This window comes from Perissodus microlepis, chromosome 10 (genome assembly GCF_051167445.1).
Source record: "Perissodus microlepis isolate ML-2025 ecotype Zambia chromosome 10, ASM5116744v1, whole genome shotgun sequence".
In the NCBI taxonomy this organism is placed as follows: Eukaryota; Metazoa; Chordata; class Actinopteri; order Cichliformes; family Cichlidae; genus Perissodus; species Perissodus microlepis.
In genome coordinates this window covers 6716062-6741905 of record NC_140470.1, presented here as the reverse complement: position 1 = coordinate 6741905, position 25844 = coordinate 6716062, and the positions used below count along the sequence as shown (strand labels likewise).

General features: G+C 38.7%; 2 protein-coding genes and 1 pseudogene across 2 annotated transcripts; 2 read left to right on the top strand and 1 right to left on the bottom strand.

Annotated features, from left to right (window-relative positions):
• The first annotated feature begins 2700 nt into the window (after positions 1-2700).
• Positions 2701-6018, top strand: LOC146378699 (uncharacterized). The gene is made up of 4 exons (XM_084941323.1): positions 2701-3187; positions 3578-4320; positions 4640-4858; positions 5500-6018. Exons 2-4 carry the CDS (start codon positions 4040-4042, stop codon positions 5696-5698), a joined length of 699 nt encoding a protein of 232 aa, XP_084797449.1. The 5' UTR covers positions 2701-3187; positions 3578-4039; the 3' UTR covers positions 5699-6018.
• Positions 6019-6344: 326 nt separating this feature from the next.
• Positions 6345-11686, bottom strand: LOC146378698 (G2/M phase-specific E3 ubiquitin-protein ligase-like; annotated as a pseudogene).
• Positions 11687-23624: 11938 nt separating this feature from the next.
• LOC146378697 (uncharacterized) lies at positions 23625-24958 on the top strand. The gene is made up of 3 exons (XM_084941627.1): positions 23625-24400; positions 24573-24741; positions 24823-24958. The coding sequence occupies exons 1-3, from the start codon at positions 23920-23922 to the stop codon at positions 24956-24958; spliced, it is 786 nt and encodes a 261-aa protein (XP_084797753.1). The 5' UTR covers positions 23625-23919.
• The last annotated feature ends 886 nt before the right edge of the window (positions 24959-25844 follow it).

Genomic DNA, 25844 nt, shown 5'->3' with positions numbered 1-25844 from the left:
AACATGAAATAGACTGTGTCCACAACAAGTCAGTACAGCTGTGCCAATTATCAATCAATTACCAATCAATGACAAAATGATAGCTTTTATTTTCTGAATGCTTCAGTCAACCACTCACCCACACGATCTTCAATCCCAGAAAATTCCTTCTCTTCATTTTATAATGTTTGTTATTCTTCCATGTCCTGGTAACTGGACCATCCAGAGCTGTATCATTTTGAAATATACATACAACAAGCTGAACCACACCTTCATCACACCAACCCTTTTTCACCCTGAGGATGTCCAACGCCATCCTAGGCTGGACTGTCAAAGGTGACTTTAACACCGACTGTTCTGACAGTCCTGTTTATTGCATTCCCTGGTCATATTAGCCAATCTCTGCACATTTGAATAGACATAATCAGCATGGTCAACATTTTATTGAGTGTTATTTCAAGATATTATAGATTCTCACCCTCAATCCCTAAATTATGTTTATCCAGAACTCCACTCTGTCTCTAAAGTTTGGAGAATTTTATGCTTGGTGTCACAGTTTAGGAGTTTGACCATAAGTGACATTTATGACCTCTCCCACTTTTCGATGAAATTCCTCCCTCGAACATTTGCAATTACCCTCCTTTGGCGGGGAAAAACTGGTGGTGTGGTCAAGTGGGTGCTATAGGAAACAAAAGCTCAGGACAGAACGGTTATCAGTCATGTGCTTCATACAAAATTTGCATATATTTTGATTTCATATTGATACTCTGAATGTAATGGTAGATTTTAATTTGAATTTATCAAAACTAAACAAAACTTTACTTTACTCTTGTTCTTTTGCAGTACCACATCCTAGCATATGCCCCTGTCGGTTGTATTCTACTTTTAATAATTGACTATTTTAAGAGGGAACCTAAGTCACGTGGACCAGTGTTTGTTATTCCATAACTCTATTTTGAACCATTCCCCTGTTATTCATAAATATTGTTTTGGTTTTGGCTATTTTCCTCTATAAAATTTTATTGACTTTTTACAGTGGCCGGCTATGGTTAATAGTAACATAATTCAAGTCATAAGTGATATCAAAAGTTTTCTAAATTGTAGCATTTGACATTCCTAACAATATAAGGTGATACCGTAATCAAAACACACAACACTCTCATGTGAAGCTACAGTCTCCACCTCTGGTCTCTCTTGTCCTCCTGCTCCTGCAAAAAACAAAACAAAGTATCCACCCTTTTCTTACAGGCTGGGTGAATTGTTTGTTAACATTTAGTAATCCTAAAGTTGGTGCAGTCTTTGTCTCAGTATCAAGTTAGTCAATCCATCACAGTCCAGTCACACGCATTCATTCACACACATCCATACCAGATATTGCTGATAATGGAGTCTCACGCGCAACCTAGTCCAGTCTCCATCAACAGCAAGATGACGCCAGATTTTTAAAAGGAAAACAATTCTTTATGATTTTGGACTGAATTGACTCGCTGCAATCCTTTTAGACCATCTCATGTGATCAGTGTCCCATATAAGTGAATTTCTCCAAAGCCCATTATAATCATGGAGAAGCACACTTTGCGACTGTTTCCAGTAAAAATATTTCATAGCACTTTAAATTTCAATCTTCCAGGCCTGAGTTTAAGAGAGCTGATTGTTAAATCATGAGCTCACAAAATATCACCACCAGTGGATCACACCTCTCAGATTTCTTATCTCAGTGCACTGTAACAAAAGCAAAAACAAAAATAAACCACAAAATAATAATAAAATAACAAATACTTGGGCCAGTTCCAAACATGTCCAAGCATAAAACCGTCTCTCCCTCTCATAGAGGAAGAAAACAACCCAAACCTCACTGATAAAATCAACCTACTACTAAAAAAAAATGTCACGACCCGGCTCTGGAGGACTCAGGGGTGAGCAGTGGTTATTATTATTATTATTATTATTATTATTACTACTACTACTATTTGGGGTCTGTGTCCTCTACTGTTCTGTCCACGTTTGTATGTAGAGTGTGTGTGCGTGTGTCTGCTTCTCTCTCTCTCCCCCCCGGTCCTTGGGGCTGTTGACGGAAGCGCGCGTCGTGGGAGAGGCGTGTCCGGGCGACTGTCGTCATCGGGTGACCCTCTTCGCTTTTGCCGGCCCACCTGCAGCTGATTACCTGACCAGCTGGTGGTAATCATCCCTCCTGGCTAGGAAGAGGTTAAATACCTCTTGATTTATAGTACATCCTTTAGGAAACCCAGAATACTCTTGTGATCTTCTTGTGCTTCCGATGCTTTTTAATGAACCATTTACAGAAAGCTCAAACGATATCCCAGACATGATTATGAAAAACGGCTCTAAAGGCTTTTATTGTCCACATCGGAAACTCTTACATCACTCTGCTCTCCTTAGCCAAGCTATCAATATTTTTTTTCCCTTCTGCTATTCATCATTTTGTTTCATTGAGTTTTTTAGACACATGACACATGATTGTATAACCATAGGCAACAGTTTTATTGAAATATGGTCACAAATAGACCCGGAATTGGACGATGGATGTAGGGCAGGAAAATGACATGGTAGAAATGTCTCTCCTTTCTTATCCATCTTAACCTTCCTGTGAAAAATAAACATTCAAGACAGATATTAAGTGACGTGTGCAATAATGTCGCCGCGAGTCCAGGTTAAATACCTGGACTCGCGGCGACAGTCGACGTGGGATTATTACTCCTGACCGGTATAGTCTATGCTAGGCGTGTGGTCTTGGTAGTCGGCTAGCGTGTGTGGCTAATTGTGGATTGTCCTTCTTCCTCCAGGAAAGTCGAGCGAAGAAGCGAGTTGGGGAGCACACACACTAAGGGAGCTACAGCACGGGACGCACTGGGAGCAAGGGATGAGCACCATTGGCAAATTGCATCTCTGAGTTAATTGTTGGACTTACCTGTATATTCACTGTAAATAAAGTGCATTGTGGCATCGCAGAGTCCTGGAAGTTCAGTTTTACGCCAGCGTCGGAAATGCGTCTGTGTATGCGTCTGTGTATATACACTTTAGCTTAGGTCTGCCCTTTGCCGTTTTAATACTCCATTTTAAAAGAAAAATGCTTTTTGTTTCAGGGTAAGAATGTTTTGTCCATATTGTGGCCATAACGTGGGAGAAGTTGTCAAGTTCTGCGGTTCATGTGGCAAACATATTGAGTTTTTGGCGTTTGTCGACAACAGTAAGTATTTCACAAATAACATATTAAAAAAGGTTGCCTCAACCAGTTCACAAAGCTGCCATTTGGCTGTTTACAGTTTATTTACATTTGAATGCAGTCCTTATTTACTATATTATTTTTATGTTATATAAATTGCATACACGTTATTTTGCAATCATTTAAACCAGTAAGGTATATATCTGTGAAGATTCTTAGTCGTCCAGGTTAGGGTTATAGTTGTAGACTTTATTTGTCTTGAATTTACTGAGGCCCAAAGAAGCAACATATTAATTTAGTTTAATAATGAGACAATACATTGGTTTTAAAATGTCATTGTTATTTAAAACTGCACATTTCTTGTCTGATGATCTATTTTACCATTTCCCATCTTATTTTTTTTCTGTTTATAAGGATCAATTCAAGAAAACATTTCCATCGAAGACCTCATTCAGAAATATTTCAGAGACGGTTACTCCTATAATGAAACTTTGGACATTTTGGCCTCAAAACATAAACAGAAGATCAGTCTGACCACACTTAAATGTAGATTAAGAAGTTTATCACTGTCCCGCAAAAAACATTACTCAACTCAGGCCTTGATTCGTGCTGCAATAATAGAAGAGCTGAAGGGACCTGGTCAACATTATGGATACCGTTCAATGTGGCAGACACTGCGTCAGAAACACCATCTTTCTGTGAAAAGGCATGATGTCATGGTGATGATGGCAGAGCTCGACCCATCTGGAGTCCAAAAGCGCTCAAGGAAAAAGTTTGTATGAAGAGTTTACAATTCACCTGGACCAAACCACACTTGGCATGTTGACGGATATGACAAATTAAAGCCATATGGTTTGACTATCAGTGGTTGTATTGATGGCTATTCGCGGAAGGTATTATGGTTGGTTTGCGGAGCAAATAACAGCAACCCCAGAAGTCATAGCTCAACACTACGTTCAGTGTGCTTCAGAGTTTGGAGTCATACCAGTGCGACTTCGCACAGACTGCGGCACTGAAAATGGGACGATGGCAGCAATGCATTGTGCCTTGCGGTCATCTCATCAGGATTTTTTTGCAGGAGCTGCCAGTCATATGTATGGATCTTCAATAACAAATCAAAGAATTGAAAGCTGGTGGTCGTACTTCAGAAAACAGCGGTAGGTTTTAAAATTTTTCAAGAAACAACTATATTAAGCAGATAAAAGTGTGGCTGTAATATATAGTCTGTGATGCAGAAGCCTTGATGTGTATTACACCACCTTTCCTTTATAGCTTCAATGTGTAGCCATTATGTTACATACAAGTATAAGATAGAAAATATAAACTGTAATAGTCAATAAAGAAAGTGAGATGAATAGAAATCCAAAATGCACGCACTTTACATCAACTCAAGAAACAATTTCATAAACGTAAGAAATAGTGAGGCTTTGAAGGCTGGTGATTTGTGAACTGATGGTATGTTTTTGTCTCTTTTAGAACACAGTTCTGGATGGACCTTTTGAGTGACATGAAGGAAATGCACCTCTTTAATGGTAGTCATGAACACATGTGCTTGGTGCGCTTCATTTTCATGGCTGTGCTTCAGAGGGATCTGGATGAATGCAAAAGAAAGTGGAACACGCACCTGATCCGTCCAGTTAGCCAGTCACGCTGTCCATCTGGTAAACCGGATGTGATGTATTACCTGCCTCATAGGTTTGTATCACTCTTGTCAATTAAAAATGTGAAAAATCAAAATTCTGTAATTTAAGTAGAAATGACAAAAATGACATTTTTTTTAGCACCTTTTTAATCTATAAATGGTAAATGTCCTGTATTTGTACAGTGCTTTTCTAGTCCCTAAGGACCCCAAAGCGCTTTACACAACCAGTCATCCACCCATTCACACACTGGTGATGGCAAGCTACATTGTAGCCACAGCCACCCTGGGGCGCACTGATCTATGCACTTGATCATATAGTCTTCTTTTACTGTATGGTCATAAAAAACAGACACCACAGTGTTTGTACCACCAAAAATTTGGACTAAATAGGTCTACTTTTTTCACATGTTGATTCCAGTGCTAAAATTTATGTAAAGCTGTTTTATATTATCTCCTTAAATACATGACAAAAATCTGCCAATGTTTCCAGCAACTCGATTGTTCAAGACAGGTAGTTACAGGAACTCTGACCACCTTCTATTCTATTCAATGCCATAATACAGCCAATGGTCTTAAGTAAAAGCATATGTTCACTTTAAGCATAGTTTTCCCCCCCCCCCCCTACAGAGACAAGGATGTTGTAGCGTTTTCTTAGTATTTTAATAGTAAAAATTTTCCTTGTACAAACTTTTAGGTTTGGTGGACGCGACTGCGGCCTTGCAGTTGGACATCAAGAGCTGAGCCAGTTCAGGATGAGTTCAACTCCCGATTTCTGTGGAGACCCTCACCTACAGGAATATTTTGAAGGACTAAACAGTGGCTTCAGTTCATCACAGACATTGGAATCTTGTGTGGAGAATTACATCAGACTAAAAAGACTTGCTGGGTTGTAATGCCAAGGTTCCCACACATCCCAGAACTGTGGATTCCACTTTGTGGTTATAATAATGCACCACCTGCACTTTTGTTAAGGCTAAAAAAAATGTTTTTTGCTTCAAGTAGAACACAATTATAGTTCATCAGTTTATAGTCACTTAAAAAAATAGCCTTTGTGTTTTTCCAAATAAGAATATCAGTTGTGACAGTGAGATCAAATAAATTATTTCTCCTAACAGATGATATTGTGAAGACTCTCTTAACCTCCACCTTAAATGCAAGACACGTGTTGGTATTATTAGCTTTATTAATACAGGTTGATATAAAATAAAGGAGTAAAAACACTCTAATTTAAGTAATAAGATTTATTGTTAACCTTAACAAGGCAAATTACACTTTGCACTGACATACAAATTGTGTAAAATGTACAATATCTATGAATATATCTATTCTAAATGCTGAATAGTAGTAAAGGGAATTCTTTCTAAAGCTAAGGGTACTAAAAGTAATCATTTCAAATCACAGACATTTACTTTAGCATTGTAACTAAAACAAAGGCCTTGGCCCAACAGATATCTAGCCAAACAAACCTTTTTGTATAATAACAAAAACACAGTTGAAATGAAGACTATATTACAGTGTGAGGATCAAACTGTAAGTCGATCAATACAGACCAAAACCAGGAGAGTTTAATATTCCAAAGTCCATATCATCCTGGAACTGCTTATATGACTGAGCCATTGGTATCACAATGGTGTTTGCACATGTTTTCCCAATTGGGAAACGTGATGCATCACCAAACAGCAATCTTGGTCTTGGTTCCATTCCAGCTGGTGGAATGCTGTTTAGGCCCGTGGCAAACATCAGTATGTCTTGTAGGGAGACTGCTGTTTTGGTATCTAGAATTAAATAGAATGTAGCTAAAGATAAATCTTTATTTTCTAAAAATTTCAAAGACAAAGCAGAATATCAGAAACTTGGATCCTCAAATGTTCCAAAGTATTATGTTTTTACTTTTTTTTCCAAGATTAATAGCACAAACACCCATACCAGTTCAATATAAAAAAATATAAAACAGCAGCTCTGTGGTGACTTACTATTGCAGTACAATTTTTCCATTTTAAACAGAAACTGTAAAGGTGATAATTTGACTCTGTTAGTATTGTTTAGGTCATGCTAGGTAGCTCCCCAATAGCCACTGCTGGCAGCACATTCATCCCCCAAGGGATGAGTTAAATCCCCCCCCCAAAAAAAACAAAAAAACAAATTGTAACAAGAATGTGTAGGAGATTCAACTGCTAAAAGACAAAAAAAGTGCTTCTGTTCTATAGCAGAAATATCACCTGACAGTTTAAACTTAAAAAAATATATCATAAAAGTAATATTCATGAAAGAGCTGCTTTATTGGTTTGCACTGATCGTAGTAATTTGTTTGCAGTACAAGTTTTGTATTATACAAACCTTCAGCGTCTATCAGATAGTCTCGCCAGAATCCAAGCACCCTGGTTTCTTCCTGCCGTCTTGAACTGCCAGGTTCGCTCAGGACCACTGCAAACATGTCCTCTAAAAAAATCAGATGTCAGCGTCTCTGGTCTTGAGCAAATGAAGGGTTGGAACAACAAAGGATGCTGCTGCAGGGCATGGATTACACCAAGTGTTGCGAGGCCATCCTTAAATCTATAAGGGGAAAATTGTCATCAGCACTACAATAAAAACATGAAAAACACTTTTTGAATGTTTTATTTTAATTATTCCAAAAGCACAATGAATTTTACATACTTTATTGATCCTAGGGGGAAATTAGATCTCAGCATTTAACCCATCACCCTTGGGGTGAGCAGTGAGTTAGTGCTGGCTGTCTTACTCAAGGACACACCTGGTGTGTGGGCTCTCATCGAACGTGCTACCTTCTGAATCCCAGTCTGATGTTTTATCCATTGCTCCACCATGCCACCTTCCGAATTTATATTTTACCATCTGCATTTCTATTCATCAGCAAGTGAATGTTGCAAACTGGAGCTTACGTTACTTCAGCCACAATGTTGCAAATGCATTTTCAGTCAGTACAGTACGGTTTATTCTCAATAAAATCAATAATGTAAAAGATCAAACCACCTACAAACATCAAATTTGCACTGCATTTTGTTAAAGTACCTGCCTAAACATGGTCACCGGCTGAACTTGTGTTTGCAGCTTTGTCCAGTTTTATGCGGGGACTGATAAGTAACAAGAATTCTAATAGAATAAGTGTTTAGAAGTTTGAAATTTGATCTCTGTCCTCGCAGCTTCACATGATTTTTTCCATACTGAGTAAAGCACATGCATGATAACTCAAAAACTTTTTGCAAACATTAGGCTCCAAGTATAATTAACCATGGAAACAATAAGTAAAAAGGGAAGATGCAAAACTGTAAAATTAAGCAAAAACATATTATTCGAAAAAAAATTTGGTCAAAAGAATAGGCGGCTTCTGTAGCTGTGGTCTGTTATCAATTCAGTATAGTGTTGCTTATGGTTTAAAAAACAATTTTGTTAAAAAACTATTATTAAAATAGTGTAGCTACATTGCCCCATTATTTAGTATCAGTCCAAATACTTACAAATATGTTACCTTTGGATTGAGAAGTGGTTGCGGTATATGATGTACCACTTAAGGTAGTCCTTAATAATGTTGCCTTTACCATCTAAAGAGTCCGGAAATCCATAGCAGCCAGCTGTCTGCAATAAGCTGCAATGCATTTCAATGCACCCATGGAGTTCCTTCAGCGTTGCAGCATTGGATATCTAGTGTTTACATAAGAAAAAAAAGAAAATTGCAGTATCACAAGGTTGTTGTGCATGACGTTCACATCAAAATTATTTTAAATATAATTACTAGTGCACTTCAATGTTTGGTCTATATTTTAAAGCATGTTATTCTGGTATTGTTTTCTACTCCTCTACTTAAAGTCAAACATTTATCTTTGTTCATAATTAACAAACATCGGTACACTTAGCATGCTGATTAAACTAACTACTTTGGAGCACAGTGTTACAGTCCAATGTGCAATTAACACATCAAGCTTTGTGATAACAAAAGAAATTGTAGTTTTAAAATAGAATATTTAAATCAACATACTTCCAACAGAAAAGCTTTTGTAGCTTCATCAGTTACATCTTCAATCGTGACCTCCACCACATCAGACTTTGTTGTCCCAATCAGATGCTGGTAGAGTGTCTTGGAGAGGAAGGCAGGCCCTGGACCACCATGTACCAATGATGTGGCAATCATTCTGCCAGCAAGGAAATATTCATCCTCTCTTGCAGCTGGTAATGGATTTATTTATTTAGTTATGCTAAAATAAGGCTTTAAATTATATGCCTTTTTATTTTAATAAACAATTAATCATCCAAGCTTAACTTCAGAATGTATTAATTTAATTTTATAATCAGATGGTATAAATTTCTCACCAGCGCTGTCAAATGTAAGAAATTTGCTGTCCTCAGGTCCATCAAAGATTCGTCGTGATCTAAGGCATTTCATTAATAATGTCAAAAATTCACGTTTAGGACCACCATTATCCATTCCATCTTCACGCTGTCCTGCATCATCGCTGAACTTCACAAGTATATCATCAGTTGGGTTGTAAGACACACGTCTAAAGCCCCGAGCTGCTCCATCCCAAACATTTGCCCTGTTTATATTAAATCTGCTGACAGATGTTTTTATTGTCTTAGACGCCAGCTCTTCAAGTACTTCTGCAGCAGTCAGGCCATTTGTACTAGAACATAAAAAAATTATTAAATATCACATAAAATGAGGATGTTATTACTCACTTTTAGCATATTTACATTCTCACATTTAAATGTATACTTACCTTTGTGTTTCACTCTCATCCTTTTCGATGAGAACTTCTTTGTCTGAGTCACTATCAATTACAATCGGTGCATAAACACTTGTGTATGTGCTGCAATGAAAAACATTTAGTGGGCAAAGTAGAACATTTCTTAAAATCTAAAGTTAACTAAGATTTTATTGGTCTAGTGTCTCAATACACAAATTTCTGTGTCCAAAACATACCTGTAGCAGGGACCTTGAGTCTAAATATCAAAAATATATGAACAGTTAATATAATTTATGTTTGTAGCCTGTATGATAATTATTAATGACATTTTTCAGAGTCTTACTTCAGAAGAAGTTTGCAAGTTTGACCCCCTGTAAAGAATTTAAATAATTTCAGAATTTACAATATAATGCATAATAAGGTATTTTGGCTCCTCTCTATTCACGGTCGCCGCACTGTATCCTCCACAATACAAAACTTGTTGAAGGTGCTGTTTCCAGCGTGCTGTGATTATCTGGAAAATCCCATACCTACATAAGATTAACAGCACTTTTTAAAACTTTAAACTTTTCTTGATTATATTGGTGTATACAAACACAGACACACACACACACACACACACACAAAACACCGGTAAAAAAAAAAAGACTAACCACAGTGTCCGACAGTGGGCTTTCTACTACTTTTACTTGAACTTCATTGTCCTCTTCAGATTCACACTCTGTGTTGCAATCTGCAAATATTCAATGATTCAAAACATACAGTCTAATTTAAATATATGTATGTATTGAAAGCTATGTCTAACAATTAGCAAACATATAGAACACTTTGGCTATGCAGCACAAATTAAATATATTTAAAATCTGTGGCAAAATCATGTCACTCTCTGATTAACATTTTTTTGAAAAATCTTGAATTATTTTTAATATCTAAAATTTATGATTGTCACTGCATTATCAGAATCACTTACCAGTATTTAAGAAGTCATCATATCATATCAAAGAGTAACTCTCTACATTTGTAAAAATGTAGAGAGTTATTCTTTGATAGGCCTTCCCTATGGCATCCTTGTATTTTTGGATGGTGAAAGGGGTGTTGGTTCCAGGAATTGTGCTAACTTCCCTTGCATCAGGGTATAGCAGTACATAGGGTCCATCGGCCATGTCCTGGTTAAAGTCCTTGTGTTTTTTCACGCTGGCAGACAAGATTTGCTCAGTTGACCAGTGAGAATGAACATCAACCGGAAGTGACTTTCCTCGAACAGGTCTTATACCATCACTGGTCCTTGTCATGATGCCAATCTGTATCTAGAAATGAGATTAACAATAACATGTTTTTACATCTTTGCTCCTACATGGTCTTCCCTGTCTTCCATTTTATTTCTGATCTGTAGTTGTGCTCCAGCTGTGCTGTGACTCAAAAGACAACATTAGCGACTAAATATAGTTTTAACAGGGGGCATATATTATTGAAGGAATGTTGACCAAAGGCTGACAATTAAGAAATTCAGATCAGGTTAAAAATTGTAAGCCCTGTATCAGTGGTGAACTACAATCCCCAAGAGCGGCAACTAGATCGTTTCTAGTTTCTTCAACGTTCCCTGAGCAACACTAATGTCCAAGGTTGTGATTAGCTGAACACACCATATACAGGTAATGAACAGCAATCAGCCTCAAAGTAAATTAAACAGAGATAGTACGGGGGGGTCCATAGCTGTAGAGGACATAGTTGGCCACCCTTATACAGTTCCTTTCATATGCATATGGAAATTTACAGTGATGCCTTGGCAGTGCTACAGGTAATTTGGATTTTGTATTAGCAACAAAAGTGGTCAACTTCCACGTTCAAGTTTATGACATACCTTCACTGGTTTCTGTTCCTTCTGTTCCTGGTGTTTCTTTGAAAAAAAAATGCCTTTCTTTCCCTTTCTTTCACATCCCTAAATTTTATAAATGACTCCACTAATGATTTCCCAGCTATAAACAGAAAAAAAATAAGTTATCATTTTAGGGAAGGGACAGTTAAGAAGATTTATTTAATACAAATATGTTTTTTACCCTGTGTAGACTGTATAGTTGTGCCAGTCAGGATGCTGGAACTGGTAGATGGAAGAGCTGCTGCCTCTTCACCAAGGGCAGGATTTCTCGACACAGTGCTGGTGATGTCCTTTAAAAACTTCATGTTTTTACCACATAGACTACAAAAGGCAGGACTGTCTGCCAAGAGGTGTCCACAGAAGGGACAGTACATCTGTAAAAATGACCCCATCAAATGTTTTACAAAATTAAGATTCACTACAACCCACAGAAAATACAAGTATTTCACATCTTACATTAAGACTCCTGAATGCACAGACATATATGCGCAACTCCCAAAAACATTACACTTAGATTTTTATAACCTCTCTTGCAAATACTTGTTTGACTATGAGAATGTTTTTCAATCAATTACTCAGAGCAAAATATTAAAATAAGATTACATATTTTATCTTAACTTTCATTATATATATGTATATAAACTGCACAGCATGCTACTTTTGATGTTTAGCAAAGGACAGAAATCGCTAAAACATTACGTTTTCATACTTTTATCCATTTTTTTAAACCAGTTCTCTATGAGCAAAGCATAAACCAAGCGTTCATAGTAATAAAAAAAAAACAATCAAACTAACAACAGTTTGCACATTACCTTTATTATGAGGCGTGGTTGGTCTATCGTTGCTGGTGTTTTCCGCTGGTATCCATCTCCGTGTGTTTGCAACAAACTTGCCGTTTATTTTGCAAATCGAGCTCAACACTGCCCCTAGCGTCCTGGAGCACTTCCGTTGTACTTTGGAGTTTGCATGTGTTTTGGAGTTTGCATGTGTTTTGGATTTTGCATGTGCTTTGTATTTTGCATGTGTTTTGTATTTTGCATGTGCTTTGGATTTTGCATGTGTTTTGGATTTTGCATGTGTTTTGGAGTTTGCATGTGCTTTGGATTTTGCATGTGCTTTGGATTTTGCATGTGTTTTGGATTTTGCATGTGTTTTGGAGTTTGCATGTGCTTTGGATTTTGCATGTGTTTTGGATTTTGCATGTGCTTTGGATTTTGCATGTGTTTTGGAGTTTGCATGTGTTTTGGATTTTGCATGTGTTTTGGATTTTGCATGTGTTTTGGAGTTTGTACGTGCTTTGTCTCTAGGGGCCACCGTACAATATGGTGTCGGAATGAGAACCTCAGGTGCCGTAGCATGCAGAGTTGCATTCACTGCTCCTGGCTTTAATTAGTTTCTGATACTTTCTTGGTCTGAACTCAGACTTAAGTGTCACTCCGTGACTAGCCAATTGCGAGCTCTGTTACAATCGTCCACAAATCTGTCCAGGTCTTTCCACCTGCTGTTACTAGACCTATCAAGGGGAAATGCAACTTCTTTTGTTTCTCCAGGAATTAAATCTCACGTGCAAGAAACTCCACTCTCTCACCATACACAGACATTGTTTTCAGAAGCAGAGAATTATAGACCTTGTTTCTTAAATGTACATATGTGCCCTCTGGATGACATAAAATGCGTTCTATGTAATCGATGGCTTTTTGTAACAAATTCTGTGTGTGTGATGTGTGTAGCATTTTGCGTATCAGCATAAGCATTTGTTAGCAAAGCATTCTTCATTGCATCAGCGTGTGTGTGTGCATCATTCTTCATTGCATCAGCGTGTGCATGTGTATTTTGTGTGTGGATCACTTCTCAGTGAAACAACGTTTAGATGCAGATGTGCCATTTCTCACTCAATCAACGAGTGCATAGGTGTTCATGTGTGTGTATCACTTCATGCTGAGTCAGTGTGTGTGTAGATGTGTGTGTGTTCATCACTTTCCTGTTCTGTTGTTTTGGGTAAATCATGGCCTGAAGCGTGCCCTGGGGTCCTGCCCTCCTCCTTTTTAGTCTGAGTCTTTTGACCTCAGTTGCTCCTTCTGTCACTGTCTGTCACCCTTTTCTCTGCTGCCCGATCATCCATGTTGGTCCGTCACCGCCCTGTACAGTGTTAGTGCAGAGTTATCAAGGTCAGCATTCTTTTGCTCTGCCTCACTTTTCATCCGGTCTTAATGGGTGTCTCGTCACAGCTCTGTCAGGTGAAGTTGTCTGGGAATTTCACTGTGTAGTGAAACGGGCCTTGGGTTAGCACCCTCCTTCTCCGCTGCATGAAATCCCTTTCCTGCAGCACCGTTGACATTTTCAGGTTGTTGTTGTGGGTCCAGCTGTTGCAGCGTTTGGTCAGGGTCACGTCAAAGGTGGTAGAGGTGAGAGCAGGAGTCCAGGTCAGCCTCAGCTTTCAGGGCAAACAGAGTGTACGAACAGGAAAATTATGTGCTGTTTGCTGTGTTACACGGAGAGGGGAGAAACACTGGGCCGGGCCCTTAGCCGTCTCTCCTCCTTGTTTTTTTTTTTAATAATATAATCAACTCATAGCTCAGCAAGATGGCAGGAGAACAGAGATGCATATTTAAAATATTACCATATAACCACAAAATAGAATTTTCTTCATACAGTAATCACTTCAGCAGAAAACATCTTACAATTCTACTATCTTAACCACTAAATTTATCGTTTCATCAATGGCGAGTCATTCCAGTCTCTTTCTTTTTTAGAGTTAAGCTTTTGTCCTGGAATCCGGAGAGTTTGTTTGTCAGTAGTGGATAAACTCAGCATTTAACAACAAGTGTGTGTTAAGTTTCCCTGCTTTAATATTGCTGAAAAGTATTGACATGTTCATAAGTGTAAGCTGATTTTCATTGCATGCGTGGGTAGTAGGCAGTTCAATGTATGCGTATGGCATGGAGTTGTGGATTCAAACTTTCATGTCTCTCTGTTTGGGAGTGTGTGTGTGTTCTTTTTATTTTATTTTTTTTATTGTGATAGTCTGGACAGGACTCTCAACCTCCACAAGTCCATCAGCCTTACCTTTCAACTCAATTTCAATGCACTTTTGTCTTCAGGGTGAGATTGACCGTCCTCGAAGCTTCTACATGGAGGTGGAGATGTGAAATTTTCAGCCAAAACATGGCCTAATTGTTGTTCCAATTATGTTAATCTATCATTTTGCTCCAGCCGATGTGCTTGTGGAGGACCAGGTCCGTGGTCACCTGTATTAACACACTAAGAGATTTATTTAAAATCATATTTTGGTTATTTGACACTCTCATTTCTCTGATTTTTAAAACACATTTCCCCTTGTTGCCAATTTAAATAATCCCGTGCCTTCTTTTCCCAATTCTACTTTAGCTTTTATGCATAATTCATAATAATTTACCCCTTTTATTTTTTTTCCTCTTGACTCTCTGTTTCAGGCACTTTCCCCCTGCAGTCACACAGACTGACTCCAGACTGACAGAAGAAGGAGGGGCAATTAGCCCAACTCAGAGGGGAGGAGCTGAGTGTGGGGTGGACCCAGGGAGGAGCTAGGAGAGTCTGTGTGACTGCAGGGGGAAATTCTGTCAGTCTGCTTCACTCCGCTCTGGGAGACACTCAGCACACCATACAGAGCCCGTGTCTTGCTCTGCAAAACCCAAACACGCGTTTTTAGACGCAAATTCAACAAGTCAACCCCAAATTTAACCCTGACGGTCTAGAGGCACTATAGCCTGCGAACATAGCCCAGGATCTAGATTATCAACCAAACGAACGCAGCCCCATTACAAAATAAAGACTATCGAATGACTATACACACTCACAATCTAAAACCACTGTAGCGGGAATCCGAATCCCTGACTTGGAATCGAACCGGCTAAGGAACTTGGGTCCACACGCATACAGTGTAATAAACTGTGGTGAATTTAGCCACTCAATTTCAATCGAGACACGAGATGCAACCTCTCGCGCTTCACATACACACACACACACAGCCCAGAAGCGCTGCTGCAGAGACTTCGCTCACGCCCCTCCGCGGCCCATCTGTCCAGCGGAGTATGTGGGGTAGCCTATTCTCATACAAACTTCAACTGTGATGAGGATCCCACACCTCGATTTAGCTATTCAGGGGTCCTCAACTCCCCAAGGTCGCCACCCTAGCTCCCGTCCTACGGGTCTCGCTTCGCGTCCAAAGCAAGTGGAGCAAGCCACGCCTGAAGATAATTACTCTCTTACTTTCAGCCATCATCCGCAACAGCCAATTCCTTTACTCTGCTTATTACACCCCAATTTAGTTGCTCTAAAGCACTGGGACGGATCACACACCGCCTCTTTGTCTACTGCCGCAAATTGACACTGAGAATTCAATCAACTTGGCGAACAGACAATTTAGATAAGCTCCAATATCTCCAATATGCACACTTTGATTTAACTGCTAGTGCTTACCTTCCTTTTGAAATGACCGGGACTCTGTTCGCTTTGCTGGAAAAGACAGATCACCCAATCTGTCTTTCTTAGCCTCCTATTGGAATCCTGGACGAGCCCCCAATTGTAAATATCAACACTTCACCGAGTTCTGTTGATTCCTCAGAGGCATCTGATGGAAGACAAAACACTGCTTGGTAGACCATTTTAACACTTTATTACTCCTAGAAGGGAGATGCGTCCTGCATGACACGCTGCCGCGGATCTCAAAATGGTGGTGTGCCCCTAACAGTTTTATTACAGAAGCTCTCTCATTCTAGTTTAAACAACAGTGTCTCAGTAACTTTCCATTAGAGATGGTCCCCTCTTATCTACATTTTTCCCAGGCAAGCATGAGCGAGAGTCTGCAGCTTTCTACTCCCCAAGGACACATGGTCTAATGCCCTTATTTTCAGGGCTGTGTCCACTTAATACTACACTATATAACTTTATAACACTTATAAATAAATAAGCATAGCATTATCGAGGCACTGAAAAATTATTTATTCCCAACAGCACTGTGCAGCTCGGCTGCCATGTATGTGAACACAGTGGGAATACGGTTTCAGCGTTCCCAGCATTTGCTTGTCGGCCTGCTTAACACTGTGGGGTATAAACAGTTGAAGGGGGACTTAGGCAACGGCTCGTGCCAGCTAAGCGTTAGCCGGCTGGTGAGTAGCATTCCAGCCGGTTAGCCAGTGGAGGTTGATTATCGTGAGGTGAATGTTGAAGAAGTTCCATCCCCTCTGGCTACCCCGGAAACAGGTGACCCAGACATGGGTTCACCCGTCCAGGCCCCTCCCACAGCATTCCCTCCCATGGCAGCTTCCTCTGTGATGGCTTGGCCAGCGGTTGACAGTTCTCTGGCCTGCGGGCTGGCTCTCTGTCTGGCAGATTGCCCAAATGTTGCAAGTGTACATGGCCAGCAGGGCTCCCCCAGATAGCAAGGAAACATTGAAATAATGTTGAGTCAATATCAGGCGATGTCATTGAATCAACGTTGAAGTGTGACGTTGACCTAACGTCACTCTTGCACCCTTTTTTAATGTTGAAACAACGTCAGGTTTTGATGTTGAATCAATGTTGAAACCTGACATTGATTCAACGTTATATTTTCTAATACTGTTAACATTGAAACAATGTCAGATTCTGATATTGAAACACTGTTGAGCTACACTGTAAGAAATGTACATAAAAATTACAGTAAATAACTGCGAAATGGCAACGGTAAATTACCATTAAATCCAAAAAAGTAGATAATTGTAATATTTATGTTGAATCACTGTAAATTGAAAAATGGTAAGTTGCTTTAATTTTTGCACTGCTAAAATGTTTAAAGTACATTAATGTACAGTAATATGGCCCATTGTCTTTGAAAACAACAAGAAAAATTTGTAATTATTTACAATTAATCACCCTATAACTTACGTAATAATTCTGTATGTATAACAGTCTTTTCTGCTATTATCATTTGAATTTACAATCTACAACTGTATATTAATCACCAAAAACATACCGTACTTTTAACTGTACCAAAATGTCAAAACAGTGTTAGAATTATTGTGAAAACTACGGTAAAAAATAAATAAATTAAGGCGATCCAGATGCTTAATAAAACAGTATATCTTAGTAGTAATTATGGTCAGTTACTGCAAATAAAAAATATGTATATACTTTTTAGTTCTACAGTATCACCTAGTATAAAACACAAGTATTCACAATGAAAACTAAAATTCTGGCATAATTAATGGCAAAAGGACATCTTCTACAGTGGCCCCTAGAGACAAAGCACATGCAAACTCCAAAACACGTACAAACTCCAAAACAGGTACAAACTCCTAAGCACGTATAAATTCCGAAGCACGGACAAACTGCAAAATATGTGCTTTGGAATTTGTACGTGCTTTGCAGTTTGTACGTGCTTCAGAATTTGTATGTGCTTCGGAGTTTGTACGTGCTTTGGAGTTTGTACATGCTTTGCAGTTTGTACGTGCTTCAGAATTTGTACGTGCTTCGGAATTTATACCTGCTTCGGAGTTTGTACGTGTTTTGGAGTTTATACGTGCTTCTCCAAACTCCAAAACGCACGCACAAACTCTAAAGCACGTACAAACTTGAAAACACATTTAAACTCCAAAACGCATGTATAAATTCCAAAATACCTACAAACTCCAAAGCACGTACAGACTCTAAAACACGTACAAATTCCAAACCACGTACAAACTCAAAAACACGTACAAACTCCTAAAAGCACGTACAAACTCCAAAACATCTACAAACTCAAAAGCATGTACAAATTCCAAAACACGTACACACTCCAAAGTATGTGCTTTGGAATTTGTACGTGCTTCTCCAAACTCCAAAACGCACGCATAAACTCCAAAGCACGTACAAACTTGAAAACACATTTAAACTCCAAAAAGCACGTACAAACTCCAAAACGCACAAATTCCAAAACGCACGTATAAATTCCAAAATACCTACAAATTCCAAAGCACATACAAATTCCGAAGCACGTACAGACCCTAAAACACATTTTAGTTCCAAACCACGTACAAACTCAAAAAGCACGTACAAACTCAAAAACACGTACAAACTCAAAAACACGTACACACTCCAAAGTACGTGCTTTGGAATTTGTACGTGCTTTGCAGTTTGTACGTGCTTCAGAATTGGTACATGCTTCGGCGTTTGTACGTGTTGTTGAGTTTGTACGTGCTTTGGAATTTGTACATGCTTTTGAATTTGTGTGTGCTTTGGAATTTGTTCGTGCTTTTTGGAGTTTGTGTTTTGGAGTTTGTACATGCTTTGCAGTTTATACGTGCTTTTTGGAGTTTGTACGTGCTTTGTCTGTAGGGGCCACCATAAATCTTCTATTGTAGGACCAATTACACTAAAAATACCATAATTAATAGTTTCACAGTGATGTACATGTACATTTATAGCTTAAAAATGTGTATCAATAACCGAAACATATCATTTTTACAGCGCTAAGATGTACATTTCTACAGATAAAAATTATCTTTATCTATCCTGATTCTGTCACCAATAAACTTTGTGTAATATAACGATTAGTAACAGAAATGTATAAGAGGTTTCAAAATTAATAATTGTTTTGGAAAAATCTTTTGCCAATGCTCTCTGTATTTTGATATATTGTTGATGAGAACATTCACACCATTTGATGTGGTATGGGTATTTTATATATTTTTGTGATATAAGTCAATGGAGTGTTTTTTAACACAATTCAGAAAACAACATTCAGATTTAGAATCTCAGGAATACATCAGTTAACTTGGTTTGATCATCAAACATAATTTTTCTTAACAGTTCATTGCTTACTCCTCTCTTCCACCATTCATGTCCATCTGTTTATGACCACTGTGTACCCATCTTCTGATGACTACTTTCAGCAGGATGTTGCACCATATCACAAAACTGTGATCATGTCAAACTGAGTTCTTAAACATCACAATGAGTTCACTAAACTCCATCAGCCTCCACATTCACCAGATCCCAAACCAAGGGCACCTTTGGGATGTGGTGGAACAGGAGATTTAAATCATGGATTTGCCACTGTTCAATCTGTGGCAACTGCTTCTTTAGAGTATAATTTAAAGATAATTAAATGTAATTATAATTACATTTACAGAGATACAGTACATTTCAATAGTAATAATAATGGTCCATAGTGCATTAACTTGTTAACGTTGAATCAAGTCAGTGGTGGGCTTAACTGCAAGGAATAGATTAATAACAAAATAAAGATCCTTGTTTTAGAAAAAGTAAGTGACTGAAAAGTATTTGAGTGTGATACCACCTGCTAAACTTAATTAATAAAAATGAAATACCATAAAAATAACGAAATAATGTTAACATAATGGGTTTAGTTTGTAAGGTCAAGAGCAAGAATGCATTATAAAAGCTCTAACAATCACTGTCTTTGAAAAGTCAAATTTATATGTACATTTTGGAAACAATGTCACATGACTGAACCGTTATACCTATTGAAAAAAAAAAATCAGATGAGGAGGGTATTATTGTTGTCTCAGACAGATTGCTGTGTCTGACTGTGAGTTACTGCAACGGCAGAGGGCAGTAATACTACTTGGAAGCGTGTAATCTGCCAAACCAACAAAGAACAAGATGGCGCCACTTCTAACCTTCCAGACTGGATTCAGCTCAGCAAGAGAGCGCCAAGAGCAACCGTCGCAGAACTGTCAACTTTCTGTTTCATTGTAAGTGTACCATTAAACATGAAATTCAACTTTAACCATAGTTCGCATGGCCAGTCTTCTTGTTGCGTCGCAAGCATTCCTCAGTCACAGGCTTTGCCTTAAGTCGTATTTAGTTTTCTGGAAAGTTCGTGCTAATGCAGCATGTTTAAGATTTTAGCTAGCTTTACTGCGAAACACACACCAGTTTAATTGACGAGAAACAGCTAAAGACAATGCCACGTTGTGATTTTTGTGGCAAGTCCGTGAGGACACTGAAGGGTTATGTACTTCATTGCAAACTTCATCGAAATGAGCCGCGATGTACATTTAAATGTTTTGGAGCCGACTGCAGGCAGACATTTGTCCGGTATGGGGCTTTCAAGGCGCATTTTTATCGAAAGCACATTTCTCCCACTTCTGTTACCGACAAGATTACGCTTAGGCACTTTTAAATGCGCAGTGGCATTGTGTGAACGTCAGTTTACAGACTCAAAAGTTCTAATAGCTCACTTGAAGGACCACATTGAGGAAGGACGTGAGGTTACTTGTCCACTAAGAGGGTGCACACGTGTTTTCACAGTCAAATCTTCATTTACCGCCCACATGTCACGGAAACATAAAAACTTTGCAGATGGAGGCATCAGTGATTGGTACAGGGATTGTGCACCTCAGTCATGTCCCACTGTTGAAGCAGAATTACTTAATTGTGGACCTGACATCTCTGAAGCAGGCACAGAGACAGTCCCAATTGAGGTTGATTCTGAATTATCTGAAGATTTTAGAGATCTTTTCCTCAGAATGTAAGTTTATTCTACTTGAAATTGCAAGGACAGTTTCTGCTACCTGCTTCTACCATTCAGACCATTGTAGAGGAAATACAAAACATACATGAATTGGGTCAGTCATATACATTGGATAACCTCAATACACTCCTAAAAAACTAACACAACATTGTCTGACGAGAGTATTGCCAAGCTCTGTGAGGTGGTCAAGGGATCCGATCTGTTTTCCGCATGTCATAAAGGGCCAATGAGGACAACATACTCCAGAGTACAGTCCTTCAAAGAAATGTTTAACTATGTGGAGCACAAGAAAAATTTTTTAGGACAAAGCGAGAATAGGACTGATCAGTTTGCATACTATGTACCTCTAAGAGAGACTTTGAAATGTTTGTTAAACTCTGATTTGTGGCAGAAATGTGTAACAGGTGAGCAGTCAGCTGACTCTTCATCAGATGTACTGTGTGACATTAGTGATGGTAGGATATTCAAAAGCAATAATTTTTTTGATGCAAATCCATCATGTCTCAAACTACTGCTATACCAAGACGCCTTTGAAGTTGTTAATCCTTTAGGCTCTGCAAAGACAAAACATAAAGTATTAGCTGTTTATGTGTCTGTTGCTAATTTGCCACTTCATGTTCGGTCTGACACAGACCACATGTTTCTTGTGTTATTATGTCGACACAAAGACTTCAGAGAGTTTGGACATGCAAATGTGTTCTCTGAATTACTAACAGATTTGAAGGAACTTGAGGAAAATGGCATAGTGACATCAGATAAAACTGTAGTCAAAGGAACCTTGTTTTGCATTGCTGGAAATAATTTGGGCTCACATTGCATTGGTGGCTTCTGTGAAAACTTTAGTCGTACACATCATTTCTGTAGGTACTGTCTAATGACACGAACTGATTTTCAGAGTGGCGACCCAAATCAGTGTGGTGCAGAACGCACCAAAGAAACATACAACTCTGCTGTTGAACGCCTCAAGACTGAAGGTATGCCATATGTGGAAGGAGTAAAGTTTGAGTCAGTTTTCAACTGTTTAAAATATTTTCACATCTGTCAGCCAGGTTTGCCACCTTGTTCAGGACATGACATTTTTGAGGGCATTTTGTCATATGACGTTGCGTTGTTTCTTAAATATTTTGTGAAGAAAAAACTATGGTTCACTTACTCCGTTCTGAATCGGCGCATTAAACAGTTTAAATACTCAGACACTGATGCCTCTTCAAAGCCATGTGAGGTTAGTCCTCAAACAGCTAAACTCTCAGGACAGGCAATACAAAACTGGAACTTTTTAAGGCTGTTGCCTCTCCTAATTGGTGACAGAGTGGAAGATGAAACAGATGATGTGTGGCAGTTGCTCCTTCAACTGAAAGATATTGTGGACTTGGTTTGTGCTCAGAAAATTTCTGTATCTCAGGTTGCATATCTTGATATTCTTATTCAAGAATATTTGAAGTCAAGGAAAGTTCTATTCCCAGAAAGTAACTTGAAACCAAAGCATCACTACTTGCGGCATTACCCAGCACTGATTCTGAAATTTGGGCCATTAATTAGACTATGGACAATCCAATTTGAACGCAAGCACAGCTATTTCAAAAGATGTGCTCGAAACTTGAAGAACTTCAAAAACCTCTGCCTTACACTTTCTGAACGGCATCAGTTATTGCAAGCGTATCTTTCAGCAGGATCAATGTGCCAGACGGCCTTGCAAGTTAAAGGTGGCACTCCGTTTTACCCAGCACTATATAGTAAAGCCATTCAAGATGCTGTCAGACCATTTGGATTTACAGAGAAGAACACAAAGGTCACAGTTGAAATGGTGTATAAGGGAAAAACATACAAGAAAGGACATTTCCTTGTCACAGGCAACACTGACTTACTGGAGTTTGGTGAGGTAGTGCTCATTTTAATAAAAGATGACACTGCTCATTTCCTAGTATCAGTCCACATAACAGAGTTCCTTCCTAACTCTGTTAGGAAAGACACTGAAAAGATGTTGTGTCTGAACATCAACGCCTTGGCTGATTTCTATCCATTGACATCATACATGAAGGATGGATGCCAATTAATACCGTTGAAACATAGTGTTTTGTCAGACTGATTGCTTCCATAGCCTGATATTTTGATATTTTCATTGCTTTGTTTACTTTCTCATATACAGAAATGGGTGATATGGACTAAAGCAGCATACGTAATGCCATTACAAAGGTTTTGCCCGACCTTGCACCTTCAGTTCTTGATATTGTTGTGGAGACACTGCAGTCATTCGGTGTAGAAACCACTGAAGATTTTGACTTCGTCCAGGAGAGTGATTTGATGTCCGTTCTTAGACCGATTCAAGCAAGAAAACTGGTGTCTGTGTGGGAAAAAAAAAAACTGTAAATAGATTTCAATTACCTTTATTGTGTATCTTTCAATCATACATTTTGCCCATTTATTTATTTTTGTTTGTTTGTTTGTTTGTTTGTTTGTTTCACAGCACAAAGTACTGAAATTCACATGCAGTCATCATTATCCTCTTCTACCTCACCAACAAGCTCCTCAGTCTCTCTCTCACCTTCACCTAGCTGAGTCCTTGCTGTTTTAGACTGGGTTGACCGCTTCCAGATTCCATGGGATAAGTTTCCAGAAGCTTTGCTGCAGTGTTTGGAGAGAGGGAAGAGGCCAGCGCCAAAGTTGAGAAGAGAAATGATCCATATTGTTGCTTCTGAAATGATAAAAGCAAGCGCATCTCCGAGTAAGCAAGCTTCAACTGAAGTAGCCAAAAAACTGATTGCCAAGTATCCACAGTCACTGCAAGATGTCATAGAAGGCGATGTGGTGGGAACAGGGTATCACTCACTGGTTAAGCAGTTACAAGCAAGAATAGAAAATGTTAAGCGGTCTTCAACACCCAGGATAAAGAAGCACAAGGAGTGTTCAGATGATTCGTTAACAGATGAAGTCCCAGCTGAAAAAAAGGCTGCTGTTCAGGACACATATGGTTGCATCAAGTGGGACATGAAATTCATGCCAGTGACTGAGACGACAGAAAGTCAGAAGGAGAAAAAATAAAAAATGAAGAGGCTTCATCGTGAGACCAATGTCAGCCTAGATGAGGTGGAAAATCTCATGAAGTGTACTTACTACTCTCAACGCAAGGATATAAACAATGGAGAAGAACTGCAAACCCTGTTGGAGGAATGGGCTTTCTTGTTCCAGGAGGTTGGAATGGCAGTCCATTTCTACGAGCTCACTGGGGTTTCACTGAAGGAGACTTTCCTTAACAGTCTGGAGAAAAAGGGAAAACGACTGCTCGACTTCATGCGAAACACTTGTGCTGATAAGAGCAAAAGGGTTTTGCAGGCTGTCACAAAACTACAAATACTTAGAGGACAGTTGCAAGGCTGCTCAGAGGATGTTAAGGACATGGTCTTTCTTCTCCTGTCCTATTTTGATGAGAAAGAGGAGAATCTATTCCATCATGCTGAACAAACATGTCTGGGACACGAGATTCAAATGGAAAGCCTGCCAGTAACTCCATGTATCATTGTGTGCGGTAAGTTGATATTCAGTTATCTTACTTCTTATTCTTTACATTTAAGTAAAGCTATTTGGATTTGTTTTAGAGATTTACAGTTTTAGACTACTTTAAAAAATGTTTGTCAATTTTTTTGTAAAATAATGACCGATGATGAGTTAAGTATTTCTTTCATTTATGTTCTTTGCAGGATCTTCTTGCTATTCTTCAACCCGATTCATGCTAGCTGTAGACCGTAAAGTTGTAAATGACAACATTCCCACCTTCATTTCTGCCATCTGCTTGATGTTCGGAAGTTACTACTGCCTCAATATTCACTATCCTGTGTACCTTTGCTCAACACTTGAGTTTCTTCAGAGGTAAAAAAAAAACCTCACACACACACACAAAAAAAATCATTGCTTATGAAGTGATTGATAGTTGAATTTGTCCTTAAACAGATGCTGTTTCAACATCAATCCAGAAAAGGGAACAAAAGTGGAAACAAAGAAGAACAAAAAGCAACTGTCTGTGAACCCAAGAGTTCTCACTCTTATTGCAGATCTTTCAGACCACGAGTGGCGAGAGACATGTTAAAAATGGACTTGTACAATGTTGTTAAGTCTCAGCTCTCACATCACTGACTGTGTGACATCTTTATTCTAATGTAGCAGTTAGCCACTGGTTTTAAAGGTTTTTCTCCTGTTCTTGTTTCTGAAATCAGTTCTCTGTTTTTATAAGAACAGTCTTTTAATTTTATTCTGATTTGTATCAATTACATTTCAGATGTTTAAATTTGTGGACATTTTTCCCTTGAAGTTTAAAACACAACTAACATACTGAATATTTGGAGAAATTAATGGATCTTGAAGCATTGACAACAATTCTTACATTTTAGGTTCAGTAAACTTGAAATAGGTCAATGTTTAATTTTGTTGAATGTATATTATTCACGGACAAGGTCAATTTTTTGTAATTTTTGTAATTATCATTTTTGTTTTTTGACACTGTTATGAACAAATTTATTAATCTGAGCAATAAATAGGAGGTTAACAAAAGAGTAGAAATTTATGTGCATTGTGGTACACATGAGTCCTAGCACTTTTTCTTCAGAAAACTGAGCAGGTCTGGTTTTTCTGACAGCAGACAGGCCCTTTTTTGGCATATGGTGTCCGCCAGCAGTTGAAAGGCAGAGTTGTGTGGGAAAGAGCAGCATGACTTAGTGACTTTGTCGCTACAATTAGTGACTTTTTCTGGTGTTATTGGAGACTTTTGGAGTGTCTGACATGAAGACATTCTTCTACTTCTACTTCGTCTCTAATTTTCTCTCCAAGCAGTGGAGCTTCTGTGGGCTCCTCTCCCATCCCAGAGAGCTCACAGGCGGTCAGTACTCATGCTGTAGTTGGAGCGGATGTTTACCTCACTGCATCCAGTACCAACCTAAAGAGGTATCTTTATGTCCACATTGCAATGCATCATAGTC

Bases quoted from the DNA above. Each gene is read 5' to 3' on its own strand.
- LOC146378699 (XM_084941323.1), top strand. From the start codon at position 4,040: ATGGCTATTCGCGGAAGGTATTATGGTTGGTTTGCGGAGCAAATAACA. The intron at 4,321-4,639 runs GTAGGTTTTAAA...TGTCTCTTTTAG, and splicing joins TCGTACTTCAGAAAACAGCG to AACACAGTTCTGGATGGACC. The intron at 4,859-5,499 runs GTTTGTATCACT...ACAAACTTTTAG, and splicing joins ATGTATTACCTGCCTCATAG to GTTTGGTGGACGCGACTGCG.
- LOC146378697 (XM_084941627.1), top strand. From the start codon at position 23,920: ATGAAGAGGCTTCATCGTGAGACCAATGTCAGCCTAGATGAGGTGGAA. The intron at 24,401-24,572 runs GTAAGTTGATAT...TGTTCTTTGCAG, and splicing joins TCCATGTATCATTGTGTGCG to GATCTTCTTGCTATTCTTCA. The intron at 24,742-24,822 runs GTAAAAAAAAAA...GTCCTTAAACAG, and splicing joins ACACTTGAGTTTCTTCAGAG to ATGCTGTTTCAACATCAATC.